This window comes from Rana temporaria, chromosome 4 (assembly GCF_905171775.1).
Source record: "Rana temporaria chromosome 4, aRanTem1.1, whole genome shotgun sequence".
NCBI lineage: Eukaryota > Metazoa > Chordata > Amphibia > Anura > Ranidae > Rana > Rana temporaria.
The window spans coordinates 177,087,076-177,108,640 of record NC_053492.1 but is presented as its reverse complement, the minus strand read 5'-3'; the positions used below and the strand labels follow the sequence as shown (position 1 = coordinate 177,108,640).

General features: G+C 40.2%; 2 protein-coding genes and 1 long non-coding RNA gene across 6 annotated transcripts in view; 1 reads left to right on the top strand and 2 right to left on the bottom strand.

The window, feature by feature from the left end:
- The window catches only part of KCNMB2 (potassium calcium-activated channel subfamily M regulatory beta subunit 2), a 607,102-nt gene that overhangs the window by 547,459 nt on the left and 38,078 nt on the right, over positions 1–21,565 (bottom strand). The gene's annotated exons all lie outside the window — the stretch shown is intronic.
- LOC120936769 lies at positions 602–8,213 on the top strand. Of its 4 annotated transcripts, XR_005748636.1 has the most exons (7): positions 602–931; positions 1,021–1,128; positions 1,523–1,680; positions 4,463–4,585; positions 5,035–5,106; positions 6,023–6,129; positions 7,889–8,213. It is a non-coding gene; the product is annotated as an uncharacterized LOC120936769 (long non-coding RNA). The 4 variants fall into 4 exon arrangements; XR_005748634.1 differs by having other exon boundaries at positions 602–1,128; XR_005748637.1 differs by lacking the exon at positions 4,463–4,585 and having other exon boundaries at positions 602–1,128.
- Positions 3,458–8,671, bottom strand: LOC120936766. Its single transcript, XM_040349401.1, has 5 exons — positions 8,285–8,671; positions 7,883–8,052; positions 7,680–7,748; positions 6,036–6,095; positions 3,458–4,126 (listed from the first exon to the last, which is right to left on the bottom strand). The coding sequence occupies exons 1-5, from the start codon at positions 8,524–8,526 to the stop codon at positions 3,750–3,752; spliced, it is 918 nt and encodes a 305-aa protein (XP_040205335.1). The 5' UTR covers positions 8,527–8,671; the 3' UTR covers positions 3,458–3,749.

Below are 21,565 nucleotides of genomic sequence, written 5' to 3'. Positions count from 1 at the left end.
TTATGTAATACCACTGATCGGCGAAAACCTCGCTGCGGTGGCCGACACAACGGCTGGCGACATGTAATCCCGCTGTTAAACGTGCAGGTTTAGCGTCTCTGGGCAATCACAGCGCAAAACCCCGAAGTAACTCCGGGCCTACATGCTGCTGCCCGATGATGTGTCGGCCACTGCAGCGGGGGCTTTGATCGCAGGTGAGTATTACATAATCAGCTTCTATGCTATGCACGCAGGTCTGCCAGTCCTGGCATGACCACCTTAAGAAAATGCACGATCGTTCTAAATTATCCCCTAAACCATGAATGGAGGTATTTCAAGCACCTACATACAGGTAAGCATTAATATAGTCTTCCAGGTAGCTAAAAGTACTATATATTTATTCATTTCTGTTGATATATCTATTTTGAATCCTGACATGCACTATGTTTGTTTTTTGTTGATTTTATTATTTCCCATCACATCTTACAACTTGCAAACGTTTGAATTGAAGTAGATCTATGCATAAGGGTAATAATAATAATAATAATAATAATAATAATAATAATAATAATTAATAAATAATAATAGTTTTTGTTTACATTCACAAATCCAATATCTACTACCACCGTTTGCAAGAATTTTATCAACCCAAGCTGGGGTTAGTTTGTTTATTTTTCATTCGTTTTTGGAGTAATGTTTTGACTCCTTGGCTCTGAAATTAAGCCACAAAAAAAAAAAGCTACCATTCCATAAAGAAACCTACTCCACAATTCCACGGCTCGCAATACTCCCACAAACACTGGGGCTCTCCTCCTACTGTGCTCTTGCTGCAGTGCAGACTGCTGCCACCTGCCCTCAAAGAAGAAATATTACAGTTCACGTTTGGAAGACATCTCACCACACTATGGATTTAATCCTGGTTAAGTATGTTGCCTGTGGCACCCTTAAACACGTGAGTGGCTTATCAATTTTCCCCTACTCACCTTCCATCATTCCATTAATTATTTCTTCTAATTTATATCCCTCTCTCTTTTTTTGCAGTTGCAATTTACTGACGTCATGTCTCACATGCATGCCTAACATTGGACCTGGATGTGGATGAGGAGGAAGCAAATAGAAAAACACATGAGGTTTTTTCAGCACTTCATAGTAAGTATTAAGACTAAGAGTAAACCCCACTTAGGATGTTATAATGATATACTTGTATGACTTTTTTTTTTAAATAAATCACATTTATTTGTCATTGTGTGTGAGTGAGTATGGGGTTAGTCTGTGTGTTTAAGGGTCAATGTGAGTATGTCTGTGTTTTTCTGTGATTAAGTGTCTGGGTCAGTCTGGCTTTGTTTACAAGGCACTTCATTTATTGGCCAGTGTGTCTGTCAGTTAAAGTGTGTGTCGTCTTTATGGGTCAGTGTGTGTCACTGTGTATATGTATATTTTAAGTGGGTGTGAGTAAGTATATTGGTGTGTGTCATGGAATGCATAATGTGCAAAAATGTTATTTTGATGTATATATGGAATACAGTTGTGTTACTTATTTTAGGTTTTTTGACATCGAAATAATTTCTTCTATGCCATTGTCAGTGTATCACCTCCACACTTCCCAGAGCTACAAATCTAAACTCATGCTTTATCTTGGCCCTGGTATTTTGATTCCATTCTGACCACCAGGGATCTGAATGCTGCTCAGCTCCATGCAAGGTAAGAACAGGGAGACTGGGAACTGTATTATCTTTTGGAATAGTGATTAAAATTCCATTGCAGCGAAAGCAGATATTTTCTCATTAGTTTACCGATCGGCAGGGATGGACTGGCCATTGGGACTACAGGGAGTTTCCCGGTGGACCGATGGCTCAGTGGGCCGGCTTCAGTGACAGCAGACCGCCGCCCCCCTCAGCTCCTCTGTCTCTCCCTACCCACAGCGCTCACCTGGGGGGGAACAAAGAAGCAGAGGGAGGACCAGAGGAGCAAGGGGGGACGACAGAGGAGCATGGGGGAGGGGACGGACAGCTGATTTAACAGCTATGGCCTGGGAGTTTCTCACTTCTGCCTAATCTTGTCCCATAAGGGGGGGGGCACCAAACTGATTCTTTGCCCCGGGTGAAATAATGTCTAGCTTCCCCAGTGGTACTGCCTAATAAAGTAGAACGGCTAGGGGCTAGTGAAGGGGGAGAGGGGGCTTGGGTGGCCGGGGGGGGGGGGTTGCGGGAGTTGTCCTGTCAAAGTGGGCCAGTCTGGATGAAGTCCAGGGCCAAATTTTTGTCCCAGTCCATCCCTGCCGATCGGGTACATTCTCTGCCTAACTCAGCTCTGCTGCATACCATTTGAAGATACAAAATTGCAAAATGCCTCCACGTGTCTTTACAAGATGTGATAGTGGGATACATGTTTTTCCCTAATGTCTACTTATATTGTCCTCCGCTACCTCCCTAGCCCCTCGGTCTATAATTTTTCACCCTGGCTATCTTATTCCAGTATCCACACTCCCACTGCTGTTAGTATCCCCCCCCCCCCTGCTTCCTGTGTTGTTTTACTGTCCAGTGTCCACTAACAGTGGGGAAACATTAAAATATAAATGAATAGTTTAAGGTAGACTGTGTGGGCCAGATTCACATAGAAGAGCGGCGGCGTAACGTATCATCTACGTTACACCGCCGCAATTTTTCATCGCAAGTACTTGCACTTGCGATGCAAACCTACGCCGGCGGCCTCCGGCGCAAGGCGGGACAATTTAAATGGGCGTGTGCCATTTAAATTAGGCGCGCTCCCGCGCCGGACCTACCGCGCATGCTCCGTTTCCGAACTCCCGTCGTGCATTGCGCGCCGTGACGTAATTTTTTCGAACGGCGACGCGCGTAGCGTAATTCCGTATTACTGGACGGCTTACGCAAACGACGTTATTTTTAAAATTTCAACTCGGGAACGACGGCCATACTTTTAGACAGCAATACGCTTGCTGACTAAAGTTAGGGCACCAAAAAAAAAAGACTAACTTTGCGACGTGAAACTGTGGGAATGGAGTTGGGTGTATAGGATTTTACTGTGTTTTTTATTTTTGTTTTTTTATTTTTTGTGGTTGAACTGGATGGACTTGTGTCTTTTTTCAACCTGACTAACTATGTAACTATGTAACTATGTAACGCGAAAAACCGCCGTCGATCGCCGTAACTCCTAATTTGCATACCCGGCGCTGGTTTACGACGCAAACTCCCCCCCAGCGGCGGCCGCGGTATTGCATCTTAAGATCCGACAGTGTAAAACAATTACAGCTGTCGGATCTTATGGCTATCTATAGCATAGATAGAACAACAGATACAACGGCGAATCAGCAGATACGCCGTCGTATCTACTCTGTGAATCTGGCCCTTAGAGTTTGAAGTTCGGAATAAAATACTATTGTGTGTGGGAAATGAATACATAATAATTTAGCAGATAATGTGATGATGTATATAAATAAATAATAATAATAATAATAATATTAGACCAAAAATAGTTTTATATTCACAAAAAAAAAAATATTTTCATAGAAATTACAAACACACATGCTGGGTAGGTGTAACTTGGCAGCATAAGAAAACGTTTCTACCAAAATCAAGGAACAGTAAAAAGATCGATTCTGCATAATAATTTGCGATGAGATGGGCAGAGGAAGGTCTAGCCTTCATTTTTCAAAACGTCTTTGTTGGTTATATGTTCATCGTAGCTCCCAGGCATTGGAGCAATGTGTCTGGAAATATCTTCAAGTAAACAAAATATACTCTGTCCAATGCCTAATTGTGTTGTTGGCTTGCCCGGGCCAAAATTATTTCAAAACTCTCAGTTTGCTGCCTGCTCAACTGATGGGTAAGCCGGGTAAGCCTTTTGACCTTTCGTTGTAGTTTTCGGTTGTCACACCTTAATTCTATAAGCTCCCTCAGAATGATCTCCTGCACAGTTGGGAAAGGCGGTACAGCAGTAGGTGGCATCAGGGCATGGGGTGGCTGAATGAATGAACCTTGTCCTCTGTGCTCCTCCTCTGGGCCGGGGGAGAAATCAGGAGTCTGGGGAATGATAGGGGTAATCTCTGGCTGAATCTCCAGCCTCTCCAAAAGAAGAACAGGAGAGTGCGGGCTGCACTGTACTCTCCTCTCAGGGTGGTATTGCTGATCTGAAATAGATAAGATAGGCAAAGTTTGATGAATGATGAAAGCGTTCATAGTAATGAATTTATTCAGATTAGACTTTTATGTAGTAGTAATATTGAATAATGGAGCAAATGAAAGATTGAGTTGGGGAGGGGGGATAAGTTGTATTAATGATTGAGAGAAAACAAAAAATCAATTTAAACTTATTTAGGTAAATCTACACATTGCATTTATATCCTAAAGTTAAAAAAATTTAAAAGGTTATTTAATAAAATAACCTTTATAGAAGTAAATAAATACAATATAAAAATTGCAGAAACAGAAAATGCCTTAAACAGAAAATCTTTTTTCTTTATTAGATAACATATTTATCAGCATATGACACGCACATTTAACTCCTGAAAAGCTTTCTGTTAAAGACGGAAGAAAGAGTGAAGATAATGTTGAAGATAAAGTTCTTAAAGGGTCCCAGTAGGTTGCAGGTAAAAAGGGCATATGTCTTCTAAATTTATTATCGTAGTATTTTTGATATCCTACTGCAAAAACCTTTGTAGCGCTTTTATACCCACTAAAAGATAAAAAAATACCTGTAAAGCAAAGGCATAATGAGCTAGTATGCACAGCATACTAGCTCATTATGAGCTAATAACCTTGTAAGTAATTTAGTGTGCCGTGCTAGGTTTGCAGGGCGAATATCTTCTAAACCATACAGGTTATAGAGATATTATGTATAGATATTATAGGCTTAACGGTAGTTTAAAAAAAAAGCGCAAAAGAGCTGTTGAACACCTTTCAATAAGGGCTACTAAATTCAAAATCATTAAAAGAACCAAAGGCAGAAAAAAAATTTCAACACGGTGGAGTTCAGCAAAAAATCTTTGTGATAGGAATGAATCTCTGACATCACAGCCACTCTCATTTATTTCCACAGTTTGCGCAGTCCTCCTTGATATATCAATCCCCCTTCAAATCACAGTGTCCCTTTCACAGTCACGTTCTAAAGGTATGAGGTGTCATTTTTGTACGAATTTTTAAATTGAACTTTTAGGTGTATTACATGAAAATGCCTATGTGTAAATAGGGTACATGATGATAATGGAGTTAGTGCTGTGTCCTGTTTCTTCCCAGATCATGCACTTACCCTGAGGAGGAGCAATGGTCCTGCCAGAAGCCGATGCTGGAGGGTCTTGAATGCAGCTTTCTGTTAAAGACGGAAGAAAGAGTGAAGATAATGTTGAAGATAAAGTTCTTAAAGGGTCCCAGTAGGTTGCAGGTAAAAAGGGCATATGTCTTCTAAATTTATTATCGTAGTATTTTTGATATCCTACTGCAAAAACCTTTGTAGCGCTTTTATACCCACTAAAAGATAAAAAAATACCTGTAAAGCAAAGGCATAATGAGCTAGTATGCACAGCATACTAGCTCATTATGAGCTAATAACCTTGTAAGTAATTTAGTGTGCCGTGCTAGGTTTGCAGGGCGAATATCTTCTAAACCATACAGGTTATAGAGATATTATGTATAGATATTATAGGCTTAACGGTAGTTTAAAAAAAAAGCGCAAAAGAGCTGTTGAACACCTTTCAATAAGGGCTACTAAATTCAAAATCATTAAAAGAACCAAAGGCAGAAAAAAAATTTCAACACGGTGGAGTTCAGCAAAAAATCTTTGTGATAGGAATGAATCTCTGACATCACAGCCACTCTCATTTATTTCCACAGTTTGCGCAGTCCTCCTTGATATATCAATCCCCCTTCAAATCACAGTGTCCCTTTCACTTTCACGTTCTAAAGGTATGAGGTGTCATTTTTGTACGAATTTTTAAATTGAACTTTTAGGTGTATTACATGAAAATGCCTATGTGTAAATAGGGTACATGATGATAATGGAGTTAGTGCTGTGTCCTGTTTCTTCCCAGATCATGCACTTACCCTGAGGAGGAGCAATGGTCCTGCCAGAAGCCGATGCTGGAGGGTCTTGAATGCAGCTTTCTGTTAAAGACGGAAGAAAGAGTGAAGAGTCAAGGTAATGTTCATGAAAAAGTCAACAGCTGTATTTACAATTTTTGCCTGAGATATGTCGTATAACTACAATATTTTCTACTATGAAATCAAATATTCAACCAAAAATGGACTGAGGAAATGTAAAATATAATCAGAAGTTGCTGATGTGTTAAAACAGATGTTACATTTCTGGCAATTTTTAAGATTAACAAAATATATGTAAAATATGCTATCAAGTATCTACATATCATTTACTACAACCCCCATATACATAGTACCAGGGCTAAATTAGCTACTAGCCAGGCCTCAAGGGTTACTAGCCAACAGTTAGTTGCCACACCCAACCCTTAGCTTGCCCCACCCCTAATTCAACCCCTAAACACGCCCTCATAAATTATCTCATTAAATGACACAAAATTGTTTTATGCAGAATAAAATATTAAAAAAAAATATTAACACCAACTTTATCCAAAACCACCAATGAAGCCTGCCTGTGCCCACCTATGTAGCCTGTGCCCACCAATGCACCCTGTGCCCACCATGCAGCCTACATGTGCTGCAGGTAAAGAGCGATAAACGCTTTCATTTCAATTGATGTTTTCCCGCTACTAAACAGCCCTGCCCCATGGCCAGGAAACTTTAATTTACAGATCGCCCGTCCTGGGATTGGACAGGATAAAAGTCCCGGAGGAGGGGATGTATGTGGCAGCAAGCGGCGGGGAACACGGCAATGTCAAATCAAAGCTGTTATCGATGTGTTCTCCTCTCTCTTCCCCCCCTGTGATCGATGAGAGAAGGACTCCCTTTCAAACTATGCTGTTGGCGGAGCTCTCACCCCTTTCTCGGCATCCCTCAAAATCTAGTCACAAAATGAAAGCAGGCAAGTTTGAATTTGGAAGGGTGCATACATACTACTACTATACCCACCTTTTGATTTAAAAATCACATTTCTTACATCAGCTTCCTCAGAAGCTGATGTAACCTTCAGAACCTTCAGAACCTGATCAGAACCTTCACATGACAGTTTCCCCTTCACAATTATGTTCTGATCTGAACCCCCTTCACAGTGGTAAATTTCACCCACCTTCACAGCACATGTGAACAGCTGTGTTCTCTGTCCCACCCTGCAACTTGACCCACCTTCACCTAACAGCCCCACGCAGCTCTGCCCCCGTCACAATTCAGCATCCACAGCTCTGACCTTGCTACCTTGCTTGGGCACACAGAACCGTAGACACAATAAATACTATAGTGGGTGGAGCAGAAGTTGCTGAAGTTATCCAGCATAATGTTGTTTGTTAGGGCCGCATAGCAACCAACCAATCACCTGCTGGTTAATTTTAAAAAGTTCTCTTCAGCTGCTCTATTGCTGCCCACTATTTTGCATTGCTATTTTTTCGGCTCACTGTGCATAACGAGCCTTCTGCTCTCGACTGTGATAGTGAAAGCTGAGTAGCCAGGGAGACAGAAACGGCACCTAATTGTCTCAACTGTGACGGTCTGCATGGCACAGTGACTTGGTCCAAGTAGTAAATAGCAGTTCATTAGATATCCTTTGTGTTGGGTACTCACCACCAGAATGTTGTTGATAGGATGTACTTGGAGTTGGAGCTGATCCTTCCAAGGATGATGTTTCTTGATCTGGAAAACATGAATGTAAAAAAATAAAAATAAAAGTCATACATGTGTAGTCATCATAAACAATAAGATAGCTTTACAAATATATTATAACTGCAATATATATAAATTATAATGATATATTTAATTTTCCTCACCACCAGCTCTATGATTTTGACCCCTGCTGCTGAATCCAGGGACATCCTCTGCCAGAAGGACATCTCTTAGCTCCGCCTCCCACTCTCGCAACTTGATAGGCTTTCCTCGGTTTTGTCCTAGTCGAAGCCTCTGCATCTTCTTTGTAACCGTTGCCCGACAATCATAGAACCTGCAAATGTACATAAACATTACAATTACATTAATAAAAAAACAAATACTTAGATTAATGTTTTTTGAAAACCACATTTCTTTTCACATTGTGATGGTTATATGTATACTGTTCAGCATGTGGCTGTGACAAATAAATTTTTTGGTTACGTTGAACTGTTACTTTTTTGTTATTGACTACAAAACTGTGTATTTTTTACACAAGAGTGAAAGAATATTTTAATATTAATTACCTGTGTCTGACGCCATTGGTGGGCCTGTGAAACTTGGAGACCGCATTCACGGAGTCCCGGACTCGTTCCCAGGCTGCTGACTTCTCAGATGCTGGCACGGATTGGCAGAAGAGTGTCACTTTTTCTTTTGATACTGCAGCAACCAATGCAGCATTCTCCTCTTTGGTATATATGGGTCCCCTTGATTTCTGTCTCTTGGTTCGCTTGTTCTGCTGCACATCTGAGTCCGCACTATCTGACATAGGAGGGGCCACATGTCTCCTTTCTTTGCCATGCTCCCGCTCCACTACACCTCCACATTCCCTTCCATGCCTCGGCTTCACTCCACACCAATCCTCCCCTCCCCGCCTCCTCTCCCCTCCATGCCTTTCCTCCACTACCCTCCTCTCCTCCCTTTCACGCCTCTTCTCTCCTCCACGCCTTTCCTCCACTACCCTCCTCTCCTCCCTTTCACGCCTCCTCTCTCCTCCACGCCTTTCCTCCACTACGCTCCTCTCCTCCACTCCACTACTCTCCTCCACGCCACTCCTCTCTTCCCCTCCATGCCTCCTCTTCTCTCCATGCCTCCTCTTCTCTCCATGCCTCCTCTTCCCTCCATGCCTACTCTCCCCTCCATGCCTCTCCTCGACTCTACTCCTCTCCTCTCCTCCACACCTGTCCTCCACTCCACTCCTCTCTTCCCCTCCACGCCTCCTCTTCCCTCCATGCCTCTTCTCCCCTCCATGCCTCTCCTCCACCACACTCATCTCATCTGCTCCACACCTCTCCTCCACTTCACTCTCAGTCACACCAACAAGTCTCACATCAACACACTGACTAACACCAACATTCTCACTCTCAGTCTCAACACTCACATGTCCATTCTCACTCCTATACATGATTTTAATTGCCCAAAAGATAGCAAACCAGTGAAACCACCACACAAAAACAAGTCGAAATTCGACAAGCCCACCTCTGCCCTGCTCTCTGTTCCTCCCTCGCCAAACCACGCACTCATACACCGTCTCAAAATGGAGTCCAGGGGCGGAGGCTATAAGCCGCGCATCGAAAACGAAAGTAAAGTATGACATTTTCGAATGGTTAAGATTTGCTGCGATGTACTTACGAAAGTACGAATGATTTACAACACACATTAGCAGCGTTAGCGGAGCAATTCTGACACATTGCGTAAAATAACGAATTAAGGCCCGATTACAAATTTACTCAAACAATCTTACGAAAGTAATAATCAGTCAGTATCAGTAAGACCGTCAAGTAGTCTATCGCAGCCAAGTTAGATTTACAAAATTACAATGAGTAGTGTGTTGAATCAACGTAAAATGTATTTTAACTGAATTACGAATGCACTAAGATCTACTAAAGCACGTTTTTACAATCGAATGAAACAAGACACGAAAATACGAATGATGATAAAACAACGAAGATCTATTTCCTACGAAAATACGAATGCGGCACGATGGTAAATATAATGTAAATACGAATCTAAAAAAACGAAAAATATACCAACGTAAAAACGAATAAACAAATAAATTCATTCAAAAAATACGAACGAAGCAGAATACAAAACATAACGAAAATACGAATCTCGATTCAACGAAAAATAAACTAACAAAAAAAAACGGAAACGGAAAAAAAGAGTGTTACGAAAATACTAAAGAGTACGAATACGATAACTAACGTCTTACGAAATTACGACTCGTTACGAATCACGATAAACGAACAGAAACGAAACAGAAATAAACGAAAATTTTTGCTGTGCACATGTCTAGTCACATGGACTGTTATTTTAAGCAACTAGAAGCAGATGACTAAAAATAACAGTCCCATGGCTAATAATAACAATCACTGTGACAATTAGTACACGTGTTACAGCTTAGGGAACTGTAAGTCTCTGGAATTTCATACAAATATTTAATTGCTACTTGTTTCAAAAATGTAATTAGCTCTGCCTTAAACGAAATGTGTAGTTGATTTGTAAATTTTTCATCCTTTATTGTCAGGATTACAAAAAAAACATATTTAAAAGCATTTTTTTAGGCAGGATAATATGAAATATTTCATATTAATATAACGTATTCTTTTACATATCCAGCAGGTAGAGCTTTAGGCTCTTTTTCATTTTTTAAAGATCTATCATTGAACATGTTTTATATTTTTACCTCCCTAGCACAGGACCAAGTGATACAGTATATAGTACTTGGTCCCGTTCACATTTTTCCCTATGTGTCAATGCAGCATGCTTGAACAGATATTTTCCCCATCCAACAGCACCACTAGAAAGTAGAGATGCATGATTAATCGCAGAGAGAATCGCAATCTCGATTCACGCCCCCCCCTGCAATCTTCAGGCTGGATGACCCGCGATTTTCTTCTCTCTCCGCCCGTTCCACGTAACCAGCGTGGAACGCAAATGGCGCCGGTATCGGAATCAACGTCAGCGGCCTGTGCCGCTGGATGGATGCCTGGGCTTCTCTCACAGTTCTGTACAACTGTAGTGTGTATCCATGTGCCACCCAGTGGTTGCTGGCGGTACTGCTTCTGATGTATAAAAAACAGACCAGTCTGTCTATAATGTTAAAGACCATATAACTCCTATGAAAAAAGCAGAATCAAAGTTTTATTCTGCTTTTTTCATAGGAGTCATATGGTCTTTAACATTATAGACATATCACTGGTCTGTTTTTTATATATTCATATTTTCAGATAAATCACAGGTTTATTTATTTATTTGGGGGGGGGGGGGGGTTCTGGCATTCAGTTTTTGAGAATCGTGAGAGAATCGTGATCTTTAGTCTAAGCAAAAGAATCATGATTCACATTTTGACCAGAATCGTGCAGCTCTACTAGAAAGCCAATAGCAAGCATTTGCGTGCGTATCGGAATTCGCACAAATGCTCCTGATACAGAAAACGATACTTTGTGGTGCGAAATGAATAGGCGCAAACTGCACTGCACTGTTAAGAATCACATTCGATTTGAACAGGAATACAGTGCGATTTCTGTCCAAATCTCATGCAATTTCCCCCACTGCTCCCGTGTTTGTGTATAGAAAGGGAAAAGCGCCATCAAGTGTGCAGTTTAACATTTTTTTTAGAACTCACAGTATATATCTGGCCACATGCAAAATAATATAAATACGTTTCCTGGTCCACTGATTGAGGAGATTTAAAGGCAGTCCACCCCCAAGCTGACATCTCTTCCGCCCTATACCCATGGGGGCCCCGGAAACCTCCCCAGCCCTGTGAGCATCTCCAGTGGCCCTAATTTGCTATCAGCAGACTGGGAAACCTACGTAGATGTCATGTGGCCAGATATGTACTGTGAGTTCCAAAAAATGTGTTTAAATTGCCCACTAAATGGCGCCTTTTCTTTCTATACACAATACATGAGCAGTGGGGGGAATAAAATTGTATTCCTGTTCAAACCGCATGCAATGCTTTGCAGTATGATTTGCGAAAAATTTTGGTCATATTGATGCAAATCGCACAGTATCGGTACTCGTTATCGGTCACTACTTGACCAAAAGTATTGGTACTCATATTCGCTGATTAAAAAAATTGTACGGCTGCAACCCTACTAGAAAGGCTTGTGATTATTGTCATTGGTCTAGCAGAGAAGCAACTCTGGAGACCAGCACTGCCATTCCCCAAAATCAGGTCTTTTTTTAGTCTGGTAAATTTGTAATATTTTCTTTTAATGTTATGTATTGTTTGATAAACCCAGCAGGTAGAGCATTAGAGTCGGTTCACACTAGGGCGACACGACTTCCAGCGCGACTTTCAGAGGCGACTCCGACACGACTTGAGCATGAACCACAGGGTGATCTGGGGCGATTTACAACACGACTTGAAGTCGTCTCCAGGACAGGATACTTTCCAGTGGACAATTAAACAACAATCAGCTCTAGGGGAGGGAGGGGGAGGGGGAGGGAGAGGTTTGCCTGAGAAATGTATGTTATCTTCCTGGAAAGTCTCTTCAGTTAAGACAGTGATCAGACTTGGAGGCGACTTCCATTGAAATCAATGGGTACAAATCGCCTACAAGTTGGATTGAAGTAGTACAGGAACTTTTTTTGAAGTCGGAGCGACTCGAGTCGTGTGTATTAACACTGCTCCCATTCACTTGCATTGTTTGTCTCGACAGCGCGACTTGGGACGACTTGAGGCGACTTCAAGTCGGATCCCAAGTCGCCCCAGTGTGAACCGGCTCTTAGGCACATGTTTGTGATTTTATGAAGATCTATCAATAAACATTTTAATCTCTTTCACTCCTTAGGGAACCAAGTGCATATAGCACTTGGTCCCATTCATATTTGTTTCTTAGTTTCTAAATAACATGTTTAGGCAGATATTCTCCCATCTGAAATGCTTCTAGTGAGGAGACAGATTTGTAATTGACAGCTCTGGTCTCTGGCAGCAGGGACAACTCTGGAGACCAGTGTTACCATTCACAAAAAATAAATAAAAAGTCACACAGTCACACGGGTTGTGTGCTGCTTTTACACAATTAACACTTGACTGATAGATCACATAGTGATGCAAGTGCTGTGTGACATTTCAGTTTTATGAATGAGTGATCAGTGCTGTAGGGCTGTGTTATATACAGCACAGGTCGCAACAATGCTGATGGCTCATTCAAAAAAGTGAAAGCTCACACAGTGCTGCAGCATGGTGTGATCCATTTGGCAGGCTATATGTGTGTAAATGCAGCCGCTGATAATCGCAGCCTCCCCGGACATATGTGAAGGGCTCCATTGAGAGCCGGTCACACTTGCAAGTCATGCGAATTGGATGTGGTGAAAACCACATCCAATTTTCACATATGTAAACACGGCCCTAATGATCAATAGACATGTATCAGTAATGGGTAGTCAGAGATATTTACCAAAAAAAAAAAACCTTTGGACCCAACTGCAGAGTTTTATGATTTCCTGTGTTCCATGTATCTAAGGGAAATGAGGGCAGAGGTAAACAGTATCATCCAGATGAAAGCACAATTTAATTGTATAGCTATGGAATATTAACAGACACCCACCCTTGGCTACCAATATATTCCACCATGGAAAAGCCTGTGTTGTCATTTCTGCTCCTCTGCCCACATTGTAGGCTTACAGGGGTTGTAATTTTTTTTTTTTTTCTAAATAGGTTCCTTTAAGCTAGTGCATTGTTGGTTCACTTACCTTTTCCTTCAATTTCCCTTCTAAAAATGTTTTTTTTCTTTGTCTGAATTTCTCACTTCCTGTTCCTCCTCAGTAATCTGTTCAGTAAGCTGTTCTGACTGACTTTCCACCGCTCGGATGATGGTGGAAAGCTTACTGAGGAGAAACAGGAAGTGAGAAATTCAGACAAAGAAAAAAAACATTTAGAAGGGAAATGGAAGGAAAGGGTAAGTGCACCAACAATGCACCAGCTTAAAGGAACCTATTTAGAAAAAAAAAAAAAAAACCTTTACAACCCCTTTAAGTGTGTTAGAACAAAGGTGAATTGTTTAGTGTTCCCTGTACAGCATTACAGAATATGCTTCATCAAAACATCATGCACTTTGTTTTCATTATAATCTACTAATTCCCTTTGATTAAATAGTAAGATGCCATTTTTCTTGTGTAATACAAGGGTAGCGATTCTCATCCACGTTATCCCCACCTACATCCACACTAAGGATACAATAAATTTTCTCACATATATAAAAAGCCAAGCAAAAGCTGTCATCGAGGCTGAAGGAGCCCCTTTGAGGGAAGTATATTAAAAACATGGGCAGAAAATGAAATGTATCAGGGCTTTGGGAGCGAGTTATCACTGTATCTAATAATGCCACATGCAACATCTTTCTCGAAAACAATCCGTTCCATGATTAACAGCAAATATTCCCTCAAGTGCAAATAGCTGGTGAGATGTTAAATTGGCCATGGTAAATAAATACAAAGCAAAAGCTGCTGAAATATCATTAACATGCCTGTCAAGTTGCAGCCCATTTATAGCCAAGGCTGATATTCCCACTCTTCATTACTTCCAGAATATGATTGAATAGAGGTATGGCATTACCAAGGCCCTTACATGCAAATCACACAGCATATATCAGAGCAGAAGATGAGACTACTGGAAATATGTGAGATAGGAATGAAGGAGACGGCGGGCTAAACCCTAGCAGTAAGAATTCATTGCTCAGCACACTCCAGGGGCTACACACTGAAAGGGGTCAGAGCACTTGACACAGTAAATGAAACAGCAACTCCTGCAATAAAATGTATGTGCTAAAAGGTGGCAAAGAGGTCATCCTTTTTTAACCCTTTCTAAGAAACTTTTTTGGTGAGTGTTTACATTTTCGAAATGTTTTTCAGGAAAGCCAAAAATCTAAAATGTATAATGAAAATGACCTTTATTATTCCTTTATTGTATCTCCTCTGCTATGTCCCTGGAGCTATGCCTAGAAATGTGATAATGCTTTGCTAATCTTAATTAAAAGCCATAGATTTAAGAACATTGATACATTATTCAACATAAAAGGTTACATACTGTATATATCAAGAATGAACCTGCATGGAGAGCTCTAATATGTCCCAAGTTGGATCGGTAAGCCCAGTAAACATAGACAGCAAGTATAAAATAGGATCATCTGCTATTTATTTGGGGATCATTTTAGTGCGACGTGTTTAAAAAATGTATTTTATTTGAGGGGTGGGTGTGCTCATAAATGTTGATCAGTCGCGCCTAAGTGACCGTGGATATAGCAACTCATGTTTGAAGAAAGCCTACAATTGAGCCAAAAACCAGGACAGATTATTTGATCCATGGTAAAAAAAAAAAAAAGTTAGGCCCAGCACACCAGAAACTAGATTAATAATAAGGTATTCAGGTCAACATAAACAAATTCAACAGATTTTGGAAAAGTACTGGTATCTCCTGTTTCTAAACATGTTAATACATACCCAGAGATCACATTCAGAAGGTCCCAATCCGTAACCACTTCCTGCCGTGAAGGCGTACATAAATGTCCTCTCATTTCAGTGGTTATACCGGGATGATACTTGCACCTACAGGCATCATCCTGGTACCATTCTAGCAATTTTCTCTCATGCAGAAGTGATCTAAGTGGCTAATTAGCCACTCGATCACTTCTGCGGGTGGCAGAAGGAGGTTCCACCACCCTTCCGGCACTGCCGCCCCCTCCCCTTGATTCTCCGATCCCGTCACGGAGATGGGGAGTGATGCGGCCAACAGCAATGGATTTCCTGCACAGAAGGCGAGAGCGAGAACAATAATTCTAGCACCAGACATCCAGTGCAACGCTAAACTGGTATCCAACGGAAAATTTTAAGCACTGTAGTTTGCCGTCATTCCACGGGCATGACATGTTAGGTATCTGTTAGGTGTAATATCATCTTTCACATTATGCAAAAAAATTGGGCTAACTTCACTGTTTTTTTTAATTCATGAAAGTGTTTTTTTCTCCAAAAAATGCAAATATCGTGTGACATATAAAATTGCAACACCCTCTATTTTATTCTGTAGGGTCTCTTTTAAAAAATAGATATATTGTTTGGGGGTTCTACATAATTTTCTTGCAAAAAAATGATAACATTTTTACATGTAGGAACTAAAACCCAGATAGCAAGTGGTTAAAAGACCAATAGATGCATAGTCAGCATACCAGCAAGTCTCAATTAAAATCTAGTATTACAAGTACTGCCTCTTGTGGTAGATGCTACTATTGCAGATTTATTATGAAAGCACGACAGCTTGCTCTACCTGATGGTCAAGTTTTTTTGTCCTAGTGTTTTTGCTGATTGCTAGACAACTTCCATTGTTTACCTCCTGAGGTGTGACTGTGGGGCCTTCTTTATCGGTAAAACAAAAACAGATTATTTTCAACGCATCTGGGATCATGAAAACTCCAATTAGTCACCATGTAGGGCTATGCTATGGATTTATTCTGTCCAAGATCCAATTTTTTCACATTGGAGCTTGTACCCCCCCATGAAAGGGGTTAAGGCATTGACAAAATACTTCCAAGTGCTAGACTAAATGGATCTATTGTCTGGCAGCTGCTGAATTTCCAGGTCTAAGTTTCCAGGCCTGAATGATGCCATTAGAAACAAATCATTCCTATAAAAAAGATTCTCAATGTTATTAGGCTTTAGCCATTTACTATTTGTATTTATGTACTGTATTGCAGTATTCTGTTACCACTGTGAGTACTTAATTGTGTACTTATTCTGTTACCACTGTGAGTAGCTTATTGTGGCACTAGCACTTTGGGCCTTGTGTAATTACAAACTTTTATTCAATTACGCTGATTCATTTATAATTTATTGTATTGTTTTGATATATTTTTTATCCCTTTTAGACACAGTTCTATGTGCACACACTTGAGGAATTATTTTTTGGTAGGTGGGTAGTCATATGGATGCCCGGGGAATCATCATGGGGTTGATAATCCCCTCTATCCCCCCCATAGGTGGTGCCTAAGTTTGCCACAGTTTCATGTCCTGGGTCACCATCCTATTTGTTCATCAAATATTATAGAAAAAAGACTGCGCTAACACCAAAGAAAATTAACATCAATAAAGAACAAAGGCAGCAATAAATGTAATAAACATAGGTAGCATAAATTAAAAATAAAATTGCGCCAATGAATAGGACCAGCACAGGAGGCCAGTACTCAATATAAATCGATAGTGCCACTAAACAATGATATAGGCAAAGACACTAATGTATAGTATTAAAATAAAAAAATTCAAGTCCAAGTATATGTGAAAGAGATCAATGCAGACTCCACAAACTGTATATAGACCACCACCGTGAGCAAAAAAAATTCTGTGATGAGACACCACCCAATGGAAAGCTGCTTACCGCAACCACAAGATTAATGGGCATATAAAGACTCCATCCTTGGAACGGGACACCAGATCGCGGGGAATTCGAAACCGAAGGCAGGGAGCACTCGCGTCCTCTAAGACAGGCCGATCCTCAGTGCATGGATGGATAGAGAGAGACGGACCAATAGTGTAACTTCGCGAATAAATTTTTTTATTTTAAAAAGACAAAAACGTACTTACAGCAAGATACGTTGTTAAAAGCAGGAATAGTTTTACCGGCCGGCACTAGGAGCCCTTCCTCCAATCGTAAATACATGGTGACGTCAGTGTGCGCCGTCCCAGACGTGTTTTGTCATCAAATAGACGTTTTCAATGGGGATCAAACCCCAATCCCCATTGAAAACATCTATTTGATGACAAAACGCATCTGGCATGGCGCACACTGACGTCACCACGTGTTTACAATTGGAGGAAGGTCTCCTAGTGCCGGCCGGCAACACTATTACTGCTTTTAATAACGTATCTTGCTCTAAGTACGTTTTTGTCTTTTTAAAATAATTTTTTTTATTCGCGGAGTTACACTGTTGGTCCGTCTCTCTCTATCCATCCACGCACTGAGGATCGGCCTGTCTTAGAGGACGCGAGTGCTCCCTGCCTTCCGTTTGGAATTCCCCAGGATCCGGTGTCCCGTTCCAAGGATGGAGTCTTTATATGCCCATTAATCTTGTGGTTGCGGTAAACGGCTTTCCATCGGGTGGTGTCTCATCACAGAATTTTATTTGCTCACGATGGTGGTCTATATCCAGTTTGTGGAGTCTGCATTGATCTCTTTCACATATACTTGGACTTGAATTTTTTTATTTGAATACTATACATTAGTGTCTTTGCCTATATCATTGTTTAGTGGCACTATCGATTTATATGGAGTACTGGCCTCCTGTGCTGATCCTATTCATTGGCGCAATTTTATTTTTAATCTATTTGTTCATCGGTTCCAGGTGGAGCCTTTGGTTCATCTTGTGGGAGTGTACCGCTCCTAGGTCTTTTCCCCCAATATTTTTGGTGCCTCTGGTACCATTGATGGCCCCCCTGGAATCATTTGCCATTTGGTGTGTCCTCCCCTTCTCACCACCTGTCAAACACTCTCTAAAGAGCGTTCCACCACAGGTCACTCTTCAGAGGGATAATGCTAGTGTAAACAAGCTCATAATAAAAAATAAAAATTTTAAGGCGTCAGCATACCAAGACATTTTGGACAATTTCCTTCTCCCAAATTTGTGGGAACAGTTTGGGAATGGTCCCTTCCTGTTTTAACATGACTGCGCACCAGTGCACAAAGCAAGGTTCATAAAAACATGGATGAGCGAGTTTGGGGTGGAGGAACTTGACTGGCCTGCATAGCGTCCTGACCTCAACCCAATAGAACACATTTGGGATAAGTAAGAGCAGAGACTGCAAGCCAGGCCTTCTCATCCACATCAGTGCCTGACCTAAAAAATGTGCTTCTGGAAGAATGGTCAAACATTCCCATAGACACACTTTTAAACCTTGTGGACAGACCTTCCCAGAAGAGTTGAAGCTGTTATAGCTGCAAAGGGTGGGCCAGCTCAATATTGAACCCTACAGACTTACAGACTGGGATGCCATTAACCTCCCTGGCGGTATGATTCTGTCAGAAAAAACATGCTAAAAGCGGTACCATTATTTGCAAGGAAATTTGGCGTTTTATATTGTAGGTCTGTAATTTTTAGAAATAACTCACTTAAATCTGACCAAACAAGCTTCTAATAGGCATCCCGGGTATGAAATTTTTTTAAAAACAAAATTATAAATTATAATATAATAAATAATTATAAATAATTATAACAAATAATAATATAATTATAATAAAAATTATTCAATAATGTAATCAAATCAAAATCACTGAAATTTGCTCAGTTGCAGAATTGTTGCTGTCATTATTTTTTTTTTTTTTATGACGAATTTCCCCACAAATCGCTATCGCACAATTCTGCAAGTGATTATAATTTATTATCGCTGTTTTTTAGCTGATCTAAAACTATTTTTGACATAAAGGGACACTTTTGGTTGCTATGGACAATCTACAGTTTGCAGGGAGAAAGAAACGTTTTTATTATATAAAATGACATGCATGACACAGGACAGACCACTAGGGACAGGGGGGGTGTGTTTTTTTTACATACAGTACTGTAATCTATAAGATTACAGTATACTGTATGTAAGGTGTTTGTTTACTTTTTTGAATTTGGCGCCGTTCTCCGTCCCCGTGCGTCGTAACGTCGCAGGGAACGGAGATCGGCGTCACACGGAGGCACTATGTGAATCGAGCGAGGTCCCGCTCGCTCACACAGCGCGGTGGCATCGCTGGATCCAGGGACAAGGTAAGTAACTTGTGCCTGTGGATCTAGCGAGGCAAGCCCGAGTCTGACACGGGGTTTCCGCTCGCAGCAGGAAAATCTAACCCCGTGTCAGACTCGGGAAGACCGCCAGGCAGGTTAAAGTCCATGTGTGTGTAAAGGCAGGCATATAGTGTTTGTATATATATATATATATATATATATATATATATATATATATATATATATATATATATATATATATACACACACACATATACACACACACACACACACACACACACTATGGGGGTTATTTACTAAAGGCAAATCCACTGTGCACTGCAAGTGCACTTGGAAGTGCAGTCGCTGAAAATCTGAGGGGGACATGCAAGGAAAATAAAAAAAACAGCATTTTTGCTTGCACATGATTGGATGATAAAATCAGCAGAGATTCACCTCATTTCAGATCTTCCCCATCATCTACAGTGACTGCACTTTCAAATGCACTTGCACTGCAATTGTAGGGTATCATGAATTTACCCTTAGTAAATCAACCCCATTATATATATATATATATATATATATATATATATATATATATATATATATATATATATATATATATATATATATATACACATATATACACACACATATATACACACACTCACACACGCACAGACACAATAACATGGTAATATAATAAAGTTGCAGTTGACTTAATCATAAGGAATGATTTTGTTTTAAAATAAAGCAAATAACAGCTTTCATTCCACTCAAATGAGATTTTAATTATTTTCTATTAAATAACCCCAGCCTTGGAAAGACAATAAGTAAAAATTATTTTACTGATGTAGAGTAAAACAGAAGAAGAATTTTGCCGTATACCCCGAAGGATCTCTTTTTGAACAGTTTTCAAGTTGTCGAGGAAAGCTGTGTGAGAAAATAATGGACTCACGTGTAAAAGGGTCAATCGGAATTATCAGTTTATGGATCGGTTCCCTATTCCTAATTTAACTTCTGTCTGTAAGTCTTAGCTGCAGGCATAGCACTACTTGGAAAAACTTAACAGTAAGAAATTACGAGCTGTAGAAAAATGCTTTACACTGATGAATTGGTTGTCTAAGTCTTTAAATTTAGGATATAGTTCATTATATACTTCCATAATGAGAGCCTGTAGATTTCTCCAGCTTGCTCTCCCTAGTGAGCAGCTATCCTATAGATTGTTTTCTTCTACACAGCTATATTATCCTCCCTTGGAGTTTGACTTCTGTACCCTTTCATCACAAAATAATACTAGGTTAATGCATCATGCTTAGTCAATTTATCAGAAAATCTATCCTACTCCAAGACATTTAGTCATTTGAGTATTGCTTCTGGGGACTCTTTGTATAGTATTTTGTATATAAATAATGTGGTTTATTAGTCCATCTGCATTAATGAATCTTTCTACGAAATTCAGTTTTTTTTAACTGCACACAAACTCAGAATTTAATATATCTATGGAGCTGTGGCTATAAAGAAAATAGTATATGTAATACAGTCCCATAATAAGGAATCAGAAAATTGTAAAGTAAAGGATTTAAATAAAAAATGTCCGATAACCACATTTGTCCTTTAGTATAGTCAATGTAAAGTTACTGTGGGCTAACTGAAAAGAAGAACATTATTTTCAAATAAAGGATGGGTAAATCTATTAAATACAACCTATTTACACTTTTACCTATATTTCTGAAATTTCATAGGGGCTTCTTACATGTTGGCTAGAACCTGACTTCCTTAAAAATCTTTGCTGTGTTTTTTCCATGGATCAGATCAGTCCAGTTATGACAATCTGAGGATTATTATCGCACACACACTATTTGAGTCCTTGCAAGTGCAGACAGCAGTTAGAGCAACATTAAAGTACAATTGTGTCACCTTTGTGTGGCTCTGAAATGTTGACATTACAGAACAAACATCAATAAATATGATTTGATTTCAGAAGATAGAAAGTGTGCCGACGAGATATTCTAATTTGGCTACTGTGGTGTCATCTAACAGTCGTTTTCAAATATCAGAGTCTGGCATTACATATATACATGCACATAACTTTTATTCAACCTT